This window comes from Arvicanthis niloticus, chromosome 6 (genome assembly GCF_011762505.2).
Source record: "Arvicanthis niloticus isolate mArvNil1 chromosome 6, mArvNil1.pat.X, whole genome shotgun sequence".
Taxonomy (NCBI): domain Eukaryota; kingdom Metazoa; phylum Chordata; class Mammalia; order Rodentia; family Muridae; genus Arvicanthis; species Arvicanthis niloticus.
Window position 1 is genome coordinate 72359177 of NC_047663.1, and position 16561 is coordinate 72375737.

A 16561-nucleotide genomic window follows, 5' to 3' on the forward strand; every position below is an offset into this window, starting at 1 on the left:
TGAAGGGGGGGGGTAGAGTAAGGAAGGTACAATCATCTAAGAGGAAATGATTTGCTAGAGTATCAGTTTTATTATTATTTAGCCCCCCCCAATTAAATTGGAGAATGAAATATCCAAGACAGATTCTAAAAGACACAACTCTCATTTGCTTTCTCCAACTGAGGACCATTCGAGTTGATGTAAAGTGTTAGGTTTGTGCTGAACTCTAGTGCTGCTGCTTCAAGCTGGGTTGATTGCAAAAAGCACCATTTAAGTGTTTTCATAGTGGGATTAGGAAAGGGATGTGCACTCACTGGTCACCCAGGGGGAGGTTGAAACCATCACTTAGCTCTTTAATGGAGGCAGAGGATGTAATAAACATTATCTGCATGTAACGGTGGAATATTCCTGTGACAATGACTCATACCTACCTCCTGTCACAACTAGAACATAAGTAAACTCATGCCTGTGACTTTTGAGCAATTAAAACATGGGAAATTTAAAATTCATCCAGTGGACTGTCCTTGTAGATTATTTTCTGTGTATTTAATCAATCACCCCTCCTCCCAATTTAGTTAAATTGTGTGTGTGTGTGTGTGTGTGTGTGTGTAGTATGATAAGAACTTCGGGGAATTGGTTCATTTCTCCCACTATGTGGGTCCAAGGGATCCATCAAAGATCATCAGATTTGGCAGCAGTCATTTTTATCTTGACAGCCACTTTATCTGCCCCCTTTCTGTCATCCATTCCATTATTCCTCCCTCCCTCCGTCCCTCCGTCCCTCCGTCCCTCCCTCCCTCCCTCCCTCCCTCCCTCCCTCCCTTCCTTCCTTCTGGTTAAGAGCTTTCAATTTCCTGTTTAAAAATTATGCATTCCAATAATTAAAATTGTTTGAACAACAACAAAATGGCACCATGACTAAACTGCATTTTACAGCCTAGAGAATGCCTTGGACTATCTAAAGTCTTACTCTATATTTCACTACCTTTTACCCAGCTTTTTTCTTCACTAACCGACGAATTCTTTTCCTTCCCCCACTAGCCAGACTGGCAGATGAGCAGGAGAGTCCAGGGAGGCATCTGTGGCCTGTAGTTCTGATTCTTTGCCATGAAAAGGGTGGCACAATCACTTGAACTTGATCCAACCTCTGTATCTTACAAAGCTAGACAGCTAAAAGAAGGTAAAGAAGTAGGCACTGCTTGTGGACTGTGCAGTACGCAATGGCAGTGTCTGCCTCATTATGATTCACCAGCGTGTGTCTCCTGTCTAATCATTCCTTTTGAAGGCAGAGTGTTTTTCTCTTGTGTTTCTGCCTTCGTCAATTTCGACTTATTGGATTTCTCCATCTCGGCCTTTATTGTATTTGTCTGACATGATTGTGGAAGGAGTGGAGAATGAGGTGCATCAATGAGAAGGATCAGATCTGTTCAGTGACCACTGCGCAGTCCCCTGGTGTTTCTTCACTGTGTATCCTGCTGCAAGCAGTGCACCCAGGCTTCCTGACTCACAGAAGCAACTTGGGTAGTGCAGCAAGGCAGATAGGTTTCAGCTCTCAGCTTGAAACCTGAGATCAATTGGTGCTGACTGCCTGGAACAGTGATGAAAGGGCTTCTAAATAAAGTTGCCTCTGGGTGCATTGGGAAGGAGGCTGGTGATTGATAAATAATGTCTGCTGCAGTTGGAAAGGGAGGAAAGTGATCATTCTGGGCTCAACAATACAAAGGACGAAGGGTTAGGACTAGGGTCTTGCCTTGGTTTAGCTATAACATGTTTTGTGACATTGGGCAAACTTCAATATTATTTTGAATATTTTTTTATTTGTTTGTTAGTTTTTTTTTGTATTTTGTGTTTTTAAATATTAATTTGGGGAGAAGAAAAGAAATCATCTTGTAAATAAAAAAGCCATAAGGCTGTTGCAAAGATTCACAAGACTTGAAAACATGTATCTATGTACAGTACAGGACAGTGCATTGCTATGGCATCATTTTCCAAGCTGAAGGCTAATTGGGTAGCTTACAAATTTGTATAAACAAAGTTGATTTTACGGTGTTTATAGCTTCATTTTGTAAGTATAGGGCACATAGGTTAAAGGGAGTGTGGAATCTTAGAGTAGAAAAAGAGATTCACAGTGGGCTAGAGACAGATGGACTTTCAATGTTACCTAGAAGAGTAACCACTCCAGTTGCTTTTGAATTTGGGACCCTCTATCTTTTCCTGTAGGGAAATACCCTTCATTATACCTGATGTAATAACTTAGTAAAAAAGTGCTCGTCTGTTTGAGGCTACTTATTTCTTAACATGCTTCCCAGATTTTAGTATTAAAAGAATGCCATTAAATCCATCTGAATTACATCAACAGCCTTAGACATCACCAAGAAAAAGTATTGAGATCTTCTTAGCCTGTTAACTTCCTCAGCTTCTACAGTGGCCTCTTGGACATCTGCCTATAGTGTTTGCTACCAAATTCCCCTCATAGTGGCTGAGAAGGAAGGAATTGATTTAACTGAGATACGTGTGTGTGTGAGTGTGTGTATGTATGCACGTGCTTGTGTGTGTATGATTTACCCATGTAAACATAGGGGCATGAAACATGAGTAGATGCAGTTCTTAAACCCCTAAGTGGAAGAAATGTCTTTGGTTCACTGCTCTCAGCATCCAGCACTGCACCCAACCAATAATGGTCTCATATCTCTTGTGAACCAGGCACTATATTTAACTCATAGGACAAGATGCTGGGAAAACTGATGTTTTCATATAAATGTGTATCTTTTTGGGAGAGAAGAATTGAACAAGCATAAAAAGGGATTTCAGACTGTAAATATGTAGAATGAAAATAATTTGTTTGCATACTAGGGACCAGAGAGTGGGGCATTTGTCAATGGTATTCTGTTGACAGAACACTATTGTTCAATGAGTCAATAAAAGCCTATCATTGGCCACCAGTGGTTCCACACCACACATTGTTGATAGACATTTGCAGCAATGTGATGAGCCAAACTATATCTATAGAGTCCCTGAGGGGTAAAACAGAAATCCATTTGTCTGATTAAGTGGGAATATGGCTCAGAAAATTGTGAATAGAGCTATTTATTTATTTATTTATTTATTTATTTATTTATTTATATTTTTGAGCTCTCTGGTGACATTTCTATACATGTAGTGATGTCATGAAAGAGACTTGCTGTTCATGGTTAGGGAGCACAGAGGAGCAGTATGGGGGGATTCACACTGACTTGAGGAGGGGCAACAGAGTAGCCAACGTAAACCAAATTACCTTTCATAAATTTCGTTGACTAGAGGAAGGGAAAGCATTTTTATGAACCTGGGAAACAAAGTAGTAAAAGCAGGGTTCAGGGCTGGGGAAATATGGCCATAGATGAGGAATACAGATTGAAGCTGGAAAGAGAAAGTCTTAGGGAGATCTTGCAGAGCAGAAGTGAGGTCTCAAAACTGGTCTCGTGTCTTCTGTGACTCTTCCTTCCTCCTTATAGGAATAAAAGTGAGAATAGAACACCACAATGTGAACCCTAATAACAACATTTCCCCAAAAGAACCAATGATCTGTGATGGTTAATTTTGATATGTGAGCTTGACTAGGTAACATCAAATATTATTTCTGGATATGTTGGCCAATGGTATTTTCAGATGAGATTAGCATTTGAATTGGTGAATTCAGAGAAGTAGACAACCCTTCCCAGCATGGATGGGAATCATTCATTCCATTAAGTGCTAAATATAATACAAAGTTGAAGGAAGGGTTGGCCTCTTCCTGCTTGACTGTGAGGAGCCGCATTTGCCATTAAAAGATGGCGCAGGCTTCTGCTTCCTGGTTCTTCACGGAAGCTTTACTTGAGAATGCGCCTGCGCATGGCGCGAAAACCGAGTATGAAAGATTTGAGCCAATGAGGGATCTGCACGTCTCCCAAAGCTCTATTTAAGCAGCGGGCTTTCTGAGCTCGGCGTCCTTCCCTCCACCTCACCATCTTGAAGAGCTATTCAATAAATGCTGTCAGAAGAATCCTGAGTGTGGCGTGCTCCTTATCGGCGAGGCTGTGCGCTACACTTGACTGCTTTGGGCAGACATTGGTCTTGTTCTGTCCTTAAACTGTGGTTAGCATCGTTGCTCCTGTAGTCTCCAGACTTGGACTAAATAATGTCCCTGGATTTCTTAGATCTTTAGCTTGTGGACAGCAGATCACTGGATTTCTTAACTTCTATGAGCCAATTTCCCATGGTCTCGCTCTCTTCTCTCTTTTATGGATCTCAAATATGTGTGTGTGTGTATATGAGTGTGTTTGAGATGAGGTTATGTGTTCAAAAACTCTTCATAAATTGCAAGTACTGTAAATAAAAAATGTGGATATACATGCAATCTATATTGATTACTTCTCTCATTACTGTGAGCCAACAGTTGACACAAAGCAACTGAAGGGAGGAAAGGTTTATTTTGGCTCCCGGCTCAGGGTGTACAGACCACCACAGTTTGGAAGTCACGGTGGATGGCCAGAGGCTGCTTGAACATTTTATTAGATCAGAAGGCAGAGACAAAGGCACATTGGTGCTCTAATTGCTTTTCTAGTTTGCCTTGTTTATTTGGTTTGAGACCTGGCATGTTAGATGGTGCCTTTCATATCCAGCATGTCTTCCCCATTAGTTAATTCTCTCTGGTATAGTCTTCACTTTTCTGCCCAAATATGTGCTTTACTAATACCATAGGCATTTCTTAATATAACCAAGCTGACAAAATTCACCATCACATAATGTGTGATACGGCTTCTTTCAAATTGAGGTATAATTATTTCATTGATTATTATTATTACTATTATTGTATGTGTGTGTGCGTGCATGTGTGTGTTTGCATGGCTGTGAGCACCATAGTATCTGTGTGTGTGCATGTGTGCTTGCATGGCTGTTAGTACTGTAGCATGTGTGTGTGTGTATGTGCATGTGTGTGTATATGTGTGTGTATGTATGTGTACGTGTGCATGTGAGTAGGTCAGAGGACAATGTTTATGAGTCAGTTCTCTCCTTCCACTATGGTTTCAGTGACCAACCTCAGGCATGCGTGGGAAGCACTTACCCCCTGCGTCATCTTTACATCTCCAGGCCAACCTGTAAAAAATGATTAAATTGTGGGTTATGACCCCATGTCAATCTTGTAAATAAATGTGGGGGTTGTAAAAATTTTGGCACGAGTAAAAGGTTTTTGAATGTACAACTACCAAAAATTAAATAAAAAATCAAATGTGTAATGAATCTGGGCTGTTTCCGGGAGTTCTTGTCTATGCTGCATGCCATGACTTCACCACAGCCTCCATTCTGAACATACATGTACATTATACATTGCACATGGCATCATGCCATACAATGCCAAAAAATGTTGCCCAAAATACTTTAGTTCAGATTTGAGACTACTGTATGTTACAAATTGTTATGTTCTTACTATACATACAGTGATGCCTGCTGTAATTATGGAAAGCAATGATTTTAAAAAATGGATTTCCACTGTCATTTCTCAGCATATAAATATCAAATTAGTATATCTTTAGATTGTATTGTGTTAGAAGATTTGACTTCAGAAGTTATTTGAGTTGAGTTTTACAATATACACAAATCACTGCAGATATGGTGATTTTGAATTTTGGCTTGAGATTAGAACAGAAATGTCTACAATTTCTGAAATGGTGATAAATATGCCTCTGTGATTTTGTATCATGGGAAATAGAGCTCTTAGCATTATTATAAAATTAAATTGTCAAGCAGCCCAGAAAAATGCTAACAGTGGTCTGTGTCTATTAACCAACTTTTTAGTCAAGAGTTAAATTTTTATGTAAAAATGTGCAAGCTCCTTCGTCCCATTGGTAATTCATTATTAATAGATGATAAAATTAATGTATGTTAAAGAACTGCTTTGAAATAAATTAATAATTTGTTTAGTGTTTGATTTGTATTATATATATATATATATATATATATATATATATATATATATATGCAACTATATGGAAAATAATAGCAAGGAGGACATTTATGTAGCCCTGATCCAAGGACTATGCTGTTTTATCAACAGAAAACATGGTAGAGTCGTGGTTCTTTATCCTCACCATTTTGTGATTGACAGAGGGTGGCTCAATGCTACTCACCATCCTGAAGAGTATTGTGTAACACTGCTTATTTCTAGTCTAGGCAAACACCAAATCCAAGTATGCTTTCTATGTATGCATGCCACTTTTAAAGCATGATAAAGTTGAAAAATTGTCATTTGAACCTTTGTAAGTTGGAAACCATTGGTACAGATATTTGCTCTATAAGTTTGATTTTTTTTGGGAAACACTAAAAAGCAAGAAAGAAAAGGAGATGTCTTAAATAAGAGACATTTTCATTAGTGCTCAGAAAAACCATTTCATAATGTCAACAGCGACAGTGTAATAGGGTTGTGAAGTATCTTGTCTTCTTAGGCTTGCTATTGCCTTCTTACAGCTCCAGGTGAAAGGTCTAGAGGCTTATGTTCAAAGATCTAGCCTAAAGAGAATATAGTTCTTTTTCTCTTTGTGTCAGTCAAGTGAGATGTGCAATCCCTAGCCCTCTGGCTCCCTACAAGTAGAGATGGGCAGTGGGGTGGTGGCTAATCATTATTTCTGACTGCATAGTGAGGTCATCCAGCAGATGAGAGTGTAGAGCCTGGTTTCTGGGTTCATTGGTCCCCTTCCAGTTTAGTGGTCAAATCTTATCATGTTTCAACACTAACACTGTAGGACCCCAGGAGGTGAGAAACCCCAAGAACCTAGGACGTCTGCATTTATATTTACTTTCCTGCTTCTCATATCAGTTCGAGTCCCAGCACCCACATGCAAGCTCACAACCCTTTGCAACTACAGTTCCAGGGAATGTGACACTCTCTTCTAGCCTCTTTTGGCACAGAGCATGCATGCGGTGGACAAATATACATTTATACATGCAGGCAAGCCACCCGCAAGTGAAGTGAAGAAAAAAAAAGCCGGTATTGGGGTATTCTCTTGTAATCCCAATGCTGGGAGACAAGAGATAGGCTCATCCTTGGGGTTCACTGGTTAGCAAACCTAGGCCAACTGGTGAGTTCCCAGTAAAAGTGAGAGCAAGGTGGAGAATGACTGAGGGAGACAACTAAGAGAGACATCTAGACTTCTGTCTTCTAGCCTGTTCTCTCTCTCTCTCTCTCTCTCTCTCTCTCTCTCTCTCCCTTTCTCCCTCCCCCCCCCCCCAGTTGTATCCCAGGATATCTATGAGGGCCAAGTAAGCTGATGAAGTTTTAAAGAGAGGTACAAAGACAGTTGTCTACAGCTGTGAGGGCATGCTTTGTTATGCGTGCGGTGGAGTGGAAAGATGTCGAGGCATCCCTTTTATTTTCTGCTTATTTTTGCTTTTCAGACACAAATGCTTGTCAGCTTCTAATCAATGCTGCCTTTTCTAAAGGGGGCTCAACAGAGACAAGCTTTCCTCTCTGCTTCTGTCAAGGCAATGGGCCCCTATTGAGGCAGGCATTCTCATTTACCTAACCGAGGGCATTTGCCTTCCGCAAGCTTATTGTTTTGATGTGTGCTGCGGATTTGTCACGATTAAGGTATCCTCTCTGTTATTAAGATAAAGACTGACCTTGTCTTCCTTGAGGTGAATGACTGATGGAAGATAATATGCATCTTTTTAACCATCCAGTCAGGTTAATTGGATGCTTTCTATTCAGGGACTTCCATGTTCTGATTTAACATCAAAATTTCTTTGTAAAAGGCTCGGTGCTGGGAAGATTAAATCTCAGACTAACCAGTGGACACAAGAGACCTGGAGATAGATTTTTAAAATTGACTCATTATAATATAGAGTGGTGTAATAGTGAGAAACAGGAGTGGGATGGGCCTCTCAGACTAGAGATGTTCATAAAGTGTAGGAAAATCTCTGAGAAGTTATAGGGTTGATTTATTTATTCCAAGGACATGTGAGGAACATTTATATTATGCTCAATATGAAAGAGGAATCTAAGATACCAAACCCCAAAGGTTAGAGATGTGGGATTAGTCTTGTTTTTAACAACTACTGTGAAGGGTAACACTGATTGTCACTGAGACAGGATCTAGAATCACCTAAGAGACAAGCCTCTGGGGATGCCTGTAAAGGATTATTTACACTAGGTTAATTGAGGTGAGAAGACTCATCTCGAATGTAGGTGGTACCATCTTACAGCCCGGGGTCCTGAGCTGAACAAGGAGAAAGCAGATTGACCATTAGTATTCATCCCTCTTTGCTTCCTGATTGTGGACACAACATGACCAGCTGCCTCAAGCGCTTGCCTACAGGACTACCCTGCTGTGGTGAACTGTACCCTGGAACTGACAACCAAAATAAATTCTTTCCTGCTTTTGTAAGTGTCTTATCACAGCACTTAGGAAAAATAGCTAATACAACATAAGAGCGAAAACATAGAATTATGGCAACACGAAAATAGCGATCAGGGATTGTCAACTGTTTGAGCATGCTGTGTGCACTGCTCCCTGTTCCTGAGGCCGCAGTTCATTTCTTCTCTTGGCCACTCACTTGCTGTGCCATCCTGGGCTTGTTCCTTTAGTTCTGTCTTCTGTGAGGGTTTAATTAGATAAAATTAAACTCTTGTCATGTGCATGTGCACACTTGGGAGTGTGTGCATGTGTGCTGTTTCCATCACTATTGAACCTACTAGACGTGAGGCTTCATGAGTCAAACTTTTCAAAGAAAAAGGCTCGTTGTGTGATGTCAAATAGGCAGTCATGGAAGATGAATAGGGAAGATTAGATTGGACCCACTCTGCTTGAGGCTTGTCTGCCATGAGTGTCTTAAAGGATCCTTAGTTTCATACTGTGTTCTCAAAACAGTTGGGACCAAAAGGCTCAAGAAGTTCTACAGAAGGCAGCTATGAACACCACTATACAACTAACACACATTACAGGGTTTTTTGTTGTTTCTCTGTTTGGAGATAGGATCACACTTTGTAGCCCTTGCTGGTCTGGAACTTGCCATGTCGATCAGGCTGGCCTCACACTCACAGAGATCTGCCTGCATCTGTCTCCTGAGTGTTAGCACTTATGCCATCTGTCCCTCTATAAAACCGGATGAAGAATCAGGTGTACTTTTTGTTGCTAGAAGAGTTTATGGTTGTGACTTATGACTTCTTCAGGTGGAATCTGAGCCCAGACAGGAGTTCATCTAGGACTCTTCATTATCCTTCTGTAGCATAGGCATTGCCATACCAGTAGGGAGTAGTGGGTGTCAGGAGACACTTTTTTTTTAATCGACATTATTTAGAGTCATGAGTGGATATATATGTACCACGTATGTGTTTGGTGCCTATAGAGGTTAGAAAAGGGTGTTAGATCTCCTAGAAGTGGATTGCAGATGCTTGTGAGCTGAGAACTGAACACTTATCCTCTGTAATAACAAGTGCTTGTAACATCTCCCCAGTGCTCCTTTTAAAGTCTTTAAATGTACTGTACCCCTTTATTGTCTGGACATAGCTTACTGCCCCTATGTTGACTGTCTCTGAACACAGGACCTGAGTCCTAGGGATAGGGCATCAGGGGACTTGAGAGATGGCTTGCTGGTAAAGAGAATAAACTGCTGGCAGAAGACTGGTTCTCAGCACCCATATCAAGAAGCCCATGAGCCTATGCAACTCCAGTCCCAGGGGACATAACTCACTCTTCTGGCTTCTATGAACATATATATATATATATATATATATATATATATATATATATCTGTACATAGTACATACAACTGGCATAAAAAAGAAAGTCAGAGACTAAGCAGATTGCTTTAAAAGTGAGTTGAATATCTGCTTGCATCTCCTTAACTGAGAATTAATGTGTGTGTGTATGTGTGTGTGCATGTGTCTGTATTACATTATCTGATTTTATCTTAATAACTCATCCCCCAAAACATGCCATATTCCTAATTTAAAGATGAAGAATCCAAATTCAAATGGGAAGAAATTGTCTTAGTGTATCTTAGGTATTTGGCCAGCATCTCAAGCCCTCTTCTGTTTTGCATTACTGACCCAGGCCTACAATTGCTTGCAATCGTATGTTTGAAGGGTGATGTTTCCCTCAGACAGACTGAAATAAGGCATTAACATCATAACTGTAAAAGGGGTCTACAAGTGTTGTCATGGAATGTTGCTGAGGTTATCAGTGGAAGAAAAGCGACAAAAAACCCCAGATGTGGTAGCTCCAGGATGAAGAGTGGAAGGACTTCAACATGGCGTTCACTTTGCACTTTTGCAGGGGTCTATAGTTGTTTATTAAGGTACATAATAACTGTTCTGTTGTGCTTTCTGAGGTCCTGTCAATCAGTATTCTCTCCTTGCATACCCAGAAAGTTGCTCAGTTAATCCTTCCCAATTTCACTCCTTCGTTGGAAGCTCACTTTGTCCCAAGGGTCAGAGGGTATAAGTACATGATCTGTGCTGCCAGACAAAGATCCTGAGAAATCTGATCCTCCATATTAAAAGTGATCTCCACCTCACATTTGTGTATATAGATATGAGTGTGAGTGAATATGAAACATACAGTCGAACACTTGATTTTTCAGTTGGTATTGTTTGAATAGGTCATGGGAACTTCAGGAGGTAGAGCTCTTAACTGTAAGAAGTGTGTTATTGGGGGGTAGACTTTTAAGATTTATAGTCTGCAATCCACTTCCTATTCTCTTTCTCTGCTTCCTGTGTGTGGATCGAAATGCCATCATCCAGCTTCCTACCCTGGCGGCCATGTTCTGCCTCCCCCACCACGAGGAGATGAACTCTATCCCTCTGGAACCATAAGCCAAAATAAACGCTTTATTTTTTTACATTGCATTTGTCAGGGTATTTTATATAGCAACAGAAAAGTAACACATCTGGCTTGTCTAAACCCTCCCTGAGCACACATTGTTCCCAAGAAACTACTTGGAAAGTTCCCAAGGCAGAAGGCAATCAAACTCAAGCAATAACCTTCAGGGAGTGGGTAGAAGTGTGATGTTTGCTTTCCTTGGCAGTCATTCCTCCCCTGTCTGAGAAGGGAAGAGCCCAGGGCTGCATTTCCTAAGTGGTCTCAGAAGGGCCCGAGGCTCACAGCCAAGTAGCTGGTTGTCACTGAAGGCCAAACATTTGGTTTTAAGTTCAGCTCCCATTTGGAATTTTTTTCCCCAGACTTCAAAGTGTGAGCCATCGCTGTTGTCGCTTACTTATTTTTCTTTATTCTTAGCCACATTGGCTTTCTGGCAGGAAGTCAAGGTGTTCTGTGAAGGCTGCAGCAGCCCTTAGGTATTTGTAAGACGAGGAAAATGCCAGGAACAAGGTGTGAAGGTGATGTACGGAAATTGGACAGGGGGGACTTTAGTGAGCTCTGAATGCTTTTCTTGTTCTTTCTCTTTAGGAACAAAGTCAGAAGTAATACAATCCATAGATGTTTCCTTCCTTTTTCTCCTCTTCCATTTCTTCTCCTTCTATTTTTCCATACATCCCTTATCCATTCGTCTGTCCATCGATATACTCACTCACCCAATCATCCATCATCCACACATGCAACATTTATTACTACATATATAAAAAAAACCCAACCAGGCATCTGTTGTGCACAAGGATACCAAGCTCCCCAGCTTCTGAAAATGTGTAACTGTGGTGAGAAGACAGCACCATCATCATCACCACCGAACTTTATGTACTTGGTCCAAACAACCATGTAAAGAGGGCTGTTACCTCTGACCAGCATGGGGTTGAGGGTAAGGAGAGAGTCCTCAGAGCAGGGTTCCCAGATGTATCCTGAAGAGTTAGGAATCACAGAGGGTGGGCTGAGATACCAGGCCACATGATGGATAGTCTTGGAAGATGGACAGAAAAGGACAAATTAAAGATGTACTATTACATAAGTGTCTTTGAAAGACATGTAGGACTTTGTAGCTTCTAGAAGCTCCAGGTTGTCAGTACCCAGTGTGAGTGGTGGTGGAGTGAGCAGGGGGCTGTCAGGTTACCGATATTAACAAAAATGGCCACTTCTCCATTTACTTCAGACCAGTTCTAGTATTGAGTACTTTGAGGCCTGACATCAGTGAACCATATGTAACTACTGTGCATGTGCAAGGAGAGAATGTTCTAAGTGATGCCCAGTCACAGCTCGGAATAATGCTGAATCACAGTGACCTTGTTATTTCTTTTTCTGATTACTTCAAGGAGAAAATTTCAGTTTGAAGCCTAGGTATTTTTAAGTTTTTTTTTTTTTTTTAATACCTTTGCTAATTTTCATATTAACACAGAGAAGGCAGCCTCAGGCCCAGAACCCCTAATAGCAAAATGTACTCTCCTAGAATTTAACTGATTTTTAGTTTCATTGACTAAGATGCAAATTTCATATGATTCTTCTTGCTATTACTGTTATGGTTGCTATCAATCTATGGCTCTCGTTTGTGGCAGCAATATAATGCTTCCTGCTAAGTGAAACCATGGATTGATTTAAAGGAAAAATATACTACCTAATTCATAGTTTATGCAGATCTGGCAAGCCTCAGGAAGAAATCTGCCAAATGAGCATGGCTCGAATTATCTCACTTCTTGTAACAACTGTGTGAGTTGAAAATATCCTTTTAAAGTTTACATTTTTAAGAAATCAAGGGGGCTGGGACTGTGAGGATTTAGGGAAGTTGGTAAATTGCCTGCATAGTATGTATGAGGCCCTGGATTTGATCTCCAACATTGTATAAAACTGGTTGTGATAGCCTGCTCCTATAATCGCAGCACCTGGGAGGTGGCAAAGGAAGATGAGAAGTTCAAGATTATGTTTTTAGTTACACAGTGATCACAAGGTGAGACTGAGCTACAATGGGACTATCTTTCAGAAACTGAAACCCAAACCAAAATATGTAGATGATAGGGATTTATGATTTGCCTATCATCATTTAGCTAGCAAGTTTCAGAACTTGGATTTGAACCCAGGACTTTCTGGCTCTATGCCTTTAACCTTAAGGATACATACTGCCATAGATACCAGGCGCTGATAGTTGATGAAGGTGGGATTCTAGATTATGGAGTTGGAATGGTCTGGTAAAGCCATGCAGGCCAGGATTACACAGTTCAGTCTCCACTCTCTTTTGAGTGAGCTAAGAATTAATCCTGTTTAGAGCACTGTGTCATGTCCACAGTGACAAACTATGGAACACCTTCATGGACTTACAAGTATCTGTGGTTCCTAGGTTCTAAATCTCCAATCTAGGATACCCACCTGCTTACTGAGACACTCAGTGAGGCAGAAGTACGGACACAGGTGAGTGGTAGGGTCAGAAGTCGAGTTTCCCAAAAGACAGAGGTTCCCTTTCTGCCCTCCTATTCGGTGGACCCCACTACTATTGTAAGAACATTGGCATCTTTCTTGTTTCACATTCCTCCTGTCCCCCACTGTCTCTCACTTGGTGTCCCAGTCTTTGTAGCTCTATTCAAATCCCATCCCCATTGTGGTTGTGATAAAATTGCTGTGACTTTCCCCTTATAATACTGTGGGTTTCTCACCATGTTAGACAGCTTTCTTGCACTGTAACAGTTACCTGAAGCCATCAATTTATAAAGAAGAAAGGTTTATTTTGGCACTTAGTTATGGAGGTTGTAGTCAATATTTGTTTGACCCTATTGCTTTGAGCCCTGGTCTGAGGGGTTTTGGGTCCTAATTCTCTAACACCTGAGCCTTTGGGAGACACCGAGGATTTAATGATGGTGTCTCCAGATCTGTGACTCATCACTGTACACCTGTCATTTCTCCTTGACTCTGCTTCCCTCTTCCAGACACATCATTTAAATTTCCACAGTGCTCTGTCAGTGCTGACCTACCATCCTCGAGCTCATGATTTTCTTACATTTTAGCCTTTGCATAGATGGTTCCTTCTTATTTCTTAAAAATAAACTCATTCATTCCTTTGATGCAGTCACAAGTCACAAGGCTCTTTGTTTATTTAATATACCTGTCTCAGAGTTCTACAAGGAGGGGATTGTGATTCCCACTCACTGTGTAAAGACCACAGGGCACAGAGAATGAGTAACTCACTCATGGTGATGCTGCTGGCAAACCACATACAGGGTTCAAAGCTGCAAAGCCGTCCCAGTCATCTTCCATGACTTGTGCTCTTGTGTTTGCATGGCTGAGTTTTATACAGCACGTTTGCTACGTTTCATCTTTAATATTGATTCCTCTTAGAAGTCTTTCTCAGTGCTTCTGGGTTGAGTTAGGATTCTCTTTGTAGCACTTCCCTGCAGTATCACCTGCTTCTTCTAGTTAGATGTAATTTCCTCCTTGTCTACAATATCTCTTGCATAGTGACAGGATGCCATTTACCCAGTTATAATCTTGACATTGGAGTTCATAGTGAACACACTACGTGACTGTTGAGTTTATGCAGCAAGTCTGTTGATCTCTCTCCCTCTCTCTGTTTCTGTTCATCCTTCCTTCCTTCCTTCCTTCCTCCCTCCCTCCCTCCCTCCCTCCCTTCCTTCCTTCCTTCCTTCCTTCCTTCCTTCCTTCCTTCCTTCCTTCCTTCCTTTCTTCCCTACACATATTTTCATATCCTTGACTTCATCTCATTTCCTTTGTTTTATCTCTTGTATGAATGGCAATATTTTCAAGCATTTTTGCCACTATGATAGATAAGTGGCAGTTGTAAAGAGAATTGATTTATTTTGGCTTACAGTTTTAAAGGTCTCAGTGCACAGTCTGGTGTTCCCCTTGAGTGCACCTGAGCTGAGGCATGACAGGGTACGTGGCCAAGCAAAGGTGGATAGTCTGCTGAGCTACAAAACAATACAATTATTTTTGAACTGAAGTTGGTCCTTTTTCATAGCTGTGGTTCATCTGCTTCTAGGCAGTCTTTCGGTCTGTGTGTGAAGGGTCTTTGTCATGCTGCTTTAACTTCTTTGGAAATCTGAGACTAACTCAGTTGAAAGAAGGCTGGTCTCAGATTAGAATAAGCTGTTGTCTTTTGGTGCAAGATCTGCTCCTCTAGATGGATGCTGCTGAACTTTGATCCCTGGGTTCTTCTGTAAAGTCATATAGGTTCGGTTGTTTGGAAGGTTGGCATATTTTCAGCTGACCCAAATGAAGTCTCAGTACTGCAAATATTTTGGTTCAGAAAGCAGAATGTCCACAGCCCAACCACATGGAATATGCTAAAAAACACTTGAAGTTTCAACATAAGCCCTTCATCCCTGGGGACCTGGTCCAAACACAGCTGCGAGTTTTGTTACTAGTTTTTATTCTGACCGCATCTTCACCTTCACCATCCCAGACTCATTTGGTTCTGCCTTCTCACACAACCCTCATTCCCACCCCTCAACCCCTCTGAAGAAACCAGAAGTTCTTGGCTTTGGTTTTACAATCAAGGATTTGGGATATCACAGTGAATGCAAAGTAAATGGGAGGGAGCTGTGCAATGCTGATCTCTAGTTTTGGTTTTGGTTCTAAAGACAGCAGACCAATCTCACACTCATCTTTTTTTCTCCAAACTAAAGGTACAGGGTTCTTCTCATGGGGGGGCCTGTGCTTATGCCAGATGGCTTTCTGGGACCAATCAAAGGTGGCCAGAGGGTGAGGTCAGGTGGGTAGAAGATAATCAGCTACACTTAGCATGGCAGGGAACAGATTTCCCCAGGGAAACATGGAGGCAGGTGAGCTGAAGAGGTTTGAGATTAAACTAAGTAATGAGCAATTAGGAACTTGGGATATTTAAAGAAATTAAGATTTAGGAGAAACCAAAAGCTTCCTTAATTGTTTGAAAGAGTTTCACCCACAGATGCAGAATGCCTACCTTGTTTCCTGCCTATCTCTAGGGAAGAGAACAAGACCGAGTAAGTACAAGCTAAAGTGAGTTAGCAGGCATCTTCCCAAAGCAAACCAACCTCCAAAGTAAGGAGAAAAACTGGGCCGCTTCTTGAAGTTGAGTTTTCTTCCTGGAAAGTGTTTGAACAAAACTTGAATGAGATTTTTTGGTGGGAGCTTCCTGTCTTTGGAGAGATGTGAATCAGATGACATTGAAACATTATTTCCAATGTTTAGTGTTGCAAGGATGTAGTTTATAAGGTTCTTTTTAAGCCATACTCATAAAGCATTGAGGCAGACACATGTGCACCTCTGAGTTCCACACTTGGCACGTGGCATTATATAATTGAGTGTTTTCTGATTTGTGCCTCCCAATTTGACTGCACTACCATCAGGCGACTTAGCCATCTGGCTGCTGCCGCCTCCCCTCTCCTGGAGTGCTCATTGCTTTCAGCTAGGTTTGGGTAGCCCTGGGCTCATTTCATCTCTAAGCAATTATAGTACAGGAAGCCAGCTCAAGGCAGATGACAAACTCACAAACCCACCCTGTTCTTAGTGAGAACACAAGAAAGCCCGATTGCCTGGAAAGACTCGACCAGTGATTTTGAATCACCAAACTCATTGCTAACTAACATTGTAATTAGAGTTAAGCCACAGAAGCCAAGTTTCGGGGACCATCTGGTCTACTGTTTGCAGAAAGGGAGAAAATGTTCCAACCTTGGAGAATGGAGTTGCTGGGGCTCAGGAAA

At 41.3% G+C, this 16561-nt stretch overlaps 1 protein-coding gene across 1 annotated transcript; it reads right to left on the reverse strand.

Moving 5' to 3' along the window:
* Positions 1–1217: 1217 nt before the first annotated feature.
* Positions 1218–8812, reverse strand: LOC117709959 (thymosin beta-4-like). Its single transcript, XM_034504408.1, has 2 exons — positions 8786–8812; positions 1218–1331 (listed from the first exon to the last, which is right to left on the reverse strand). Exons 1-2 carry the CDS (start codon positions 8810–8812, stop codon positions 1218–1220), a joined length of 141 nt encoding a protein of 46 aa, XP_034360299.1.
* Between the last annotated feature and the right edge of the window lie 7749 nt (positions 8813–16561).

Excerpts from the sequence above, each read along its gene's own strand:
- LOC117709959 (XM_034504408.1), bottom strand. The coding sequence starts at position 8,812 with ATGGCAGACAAGCCTCAAGCAGAGTGG. Across the intron at positions 1,332-8,785 it reads ACAAGCCTCAAGCAGAGTGG|GCCGAGATGGAGAAATCCAA; the intron begins GTCCAATCTAAT and ends AATACAATAAAG.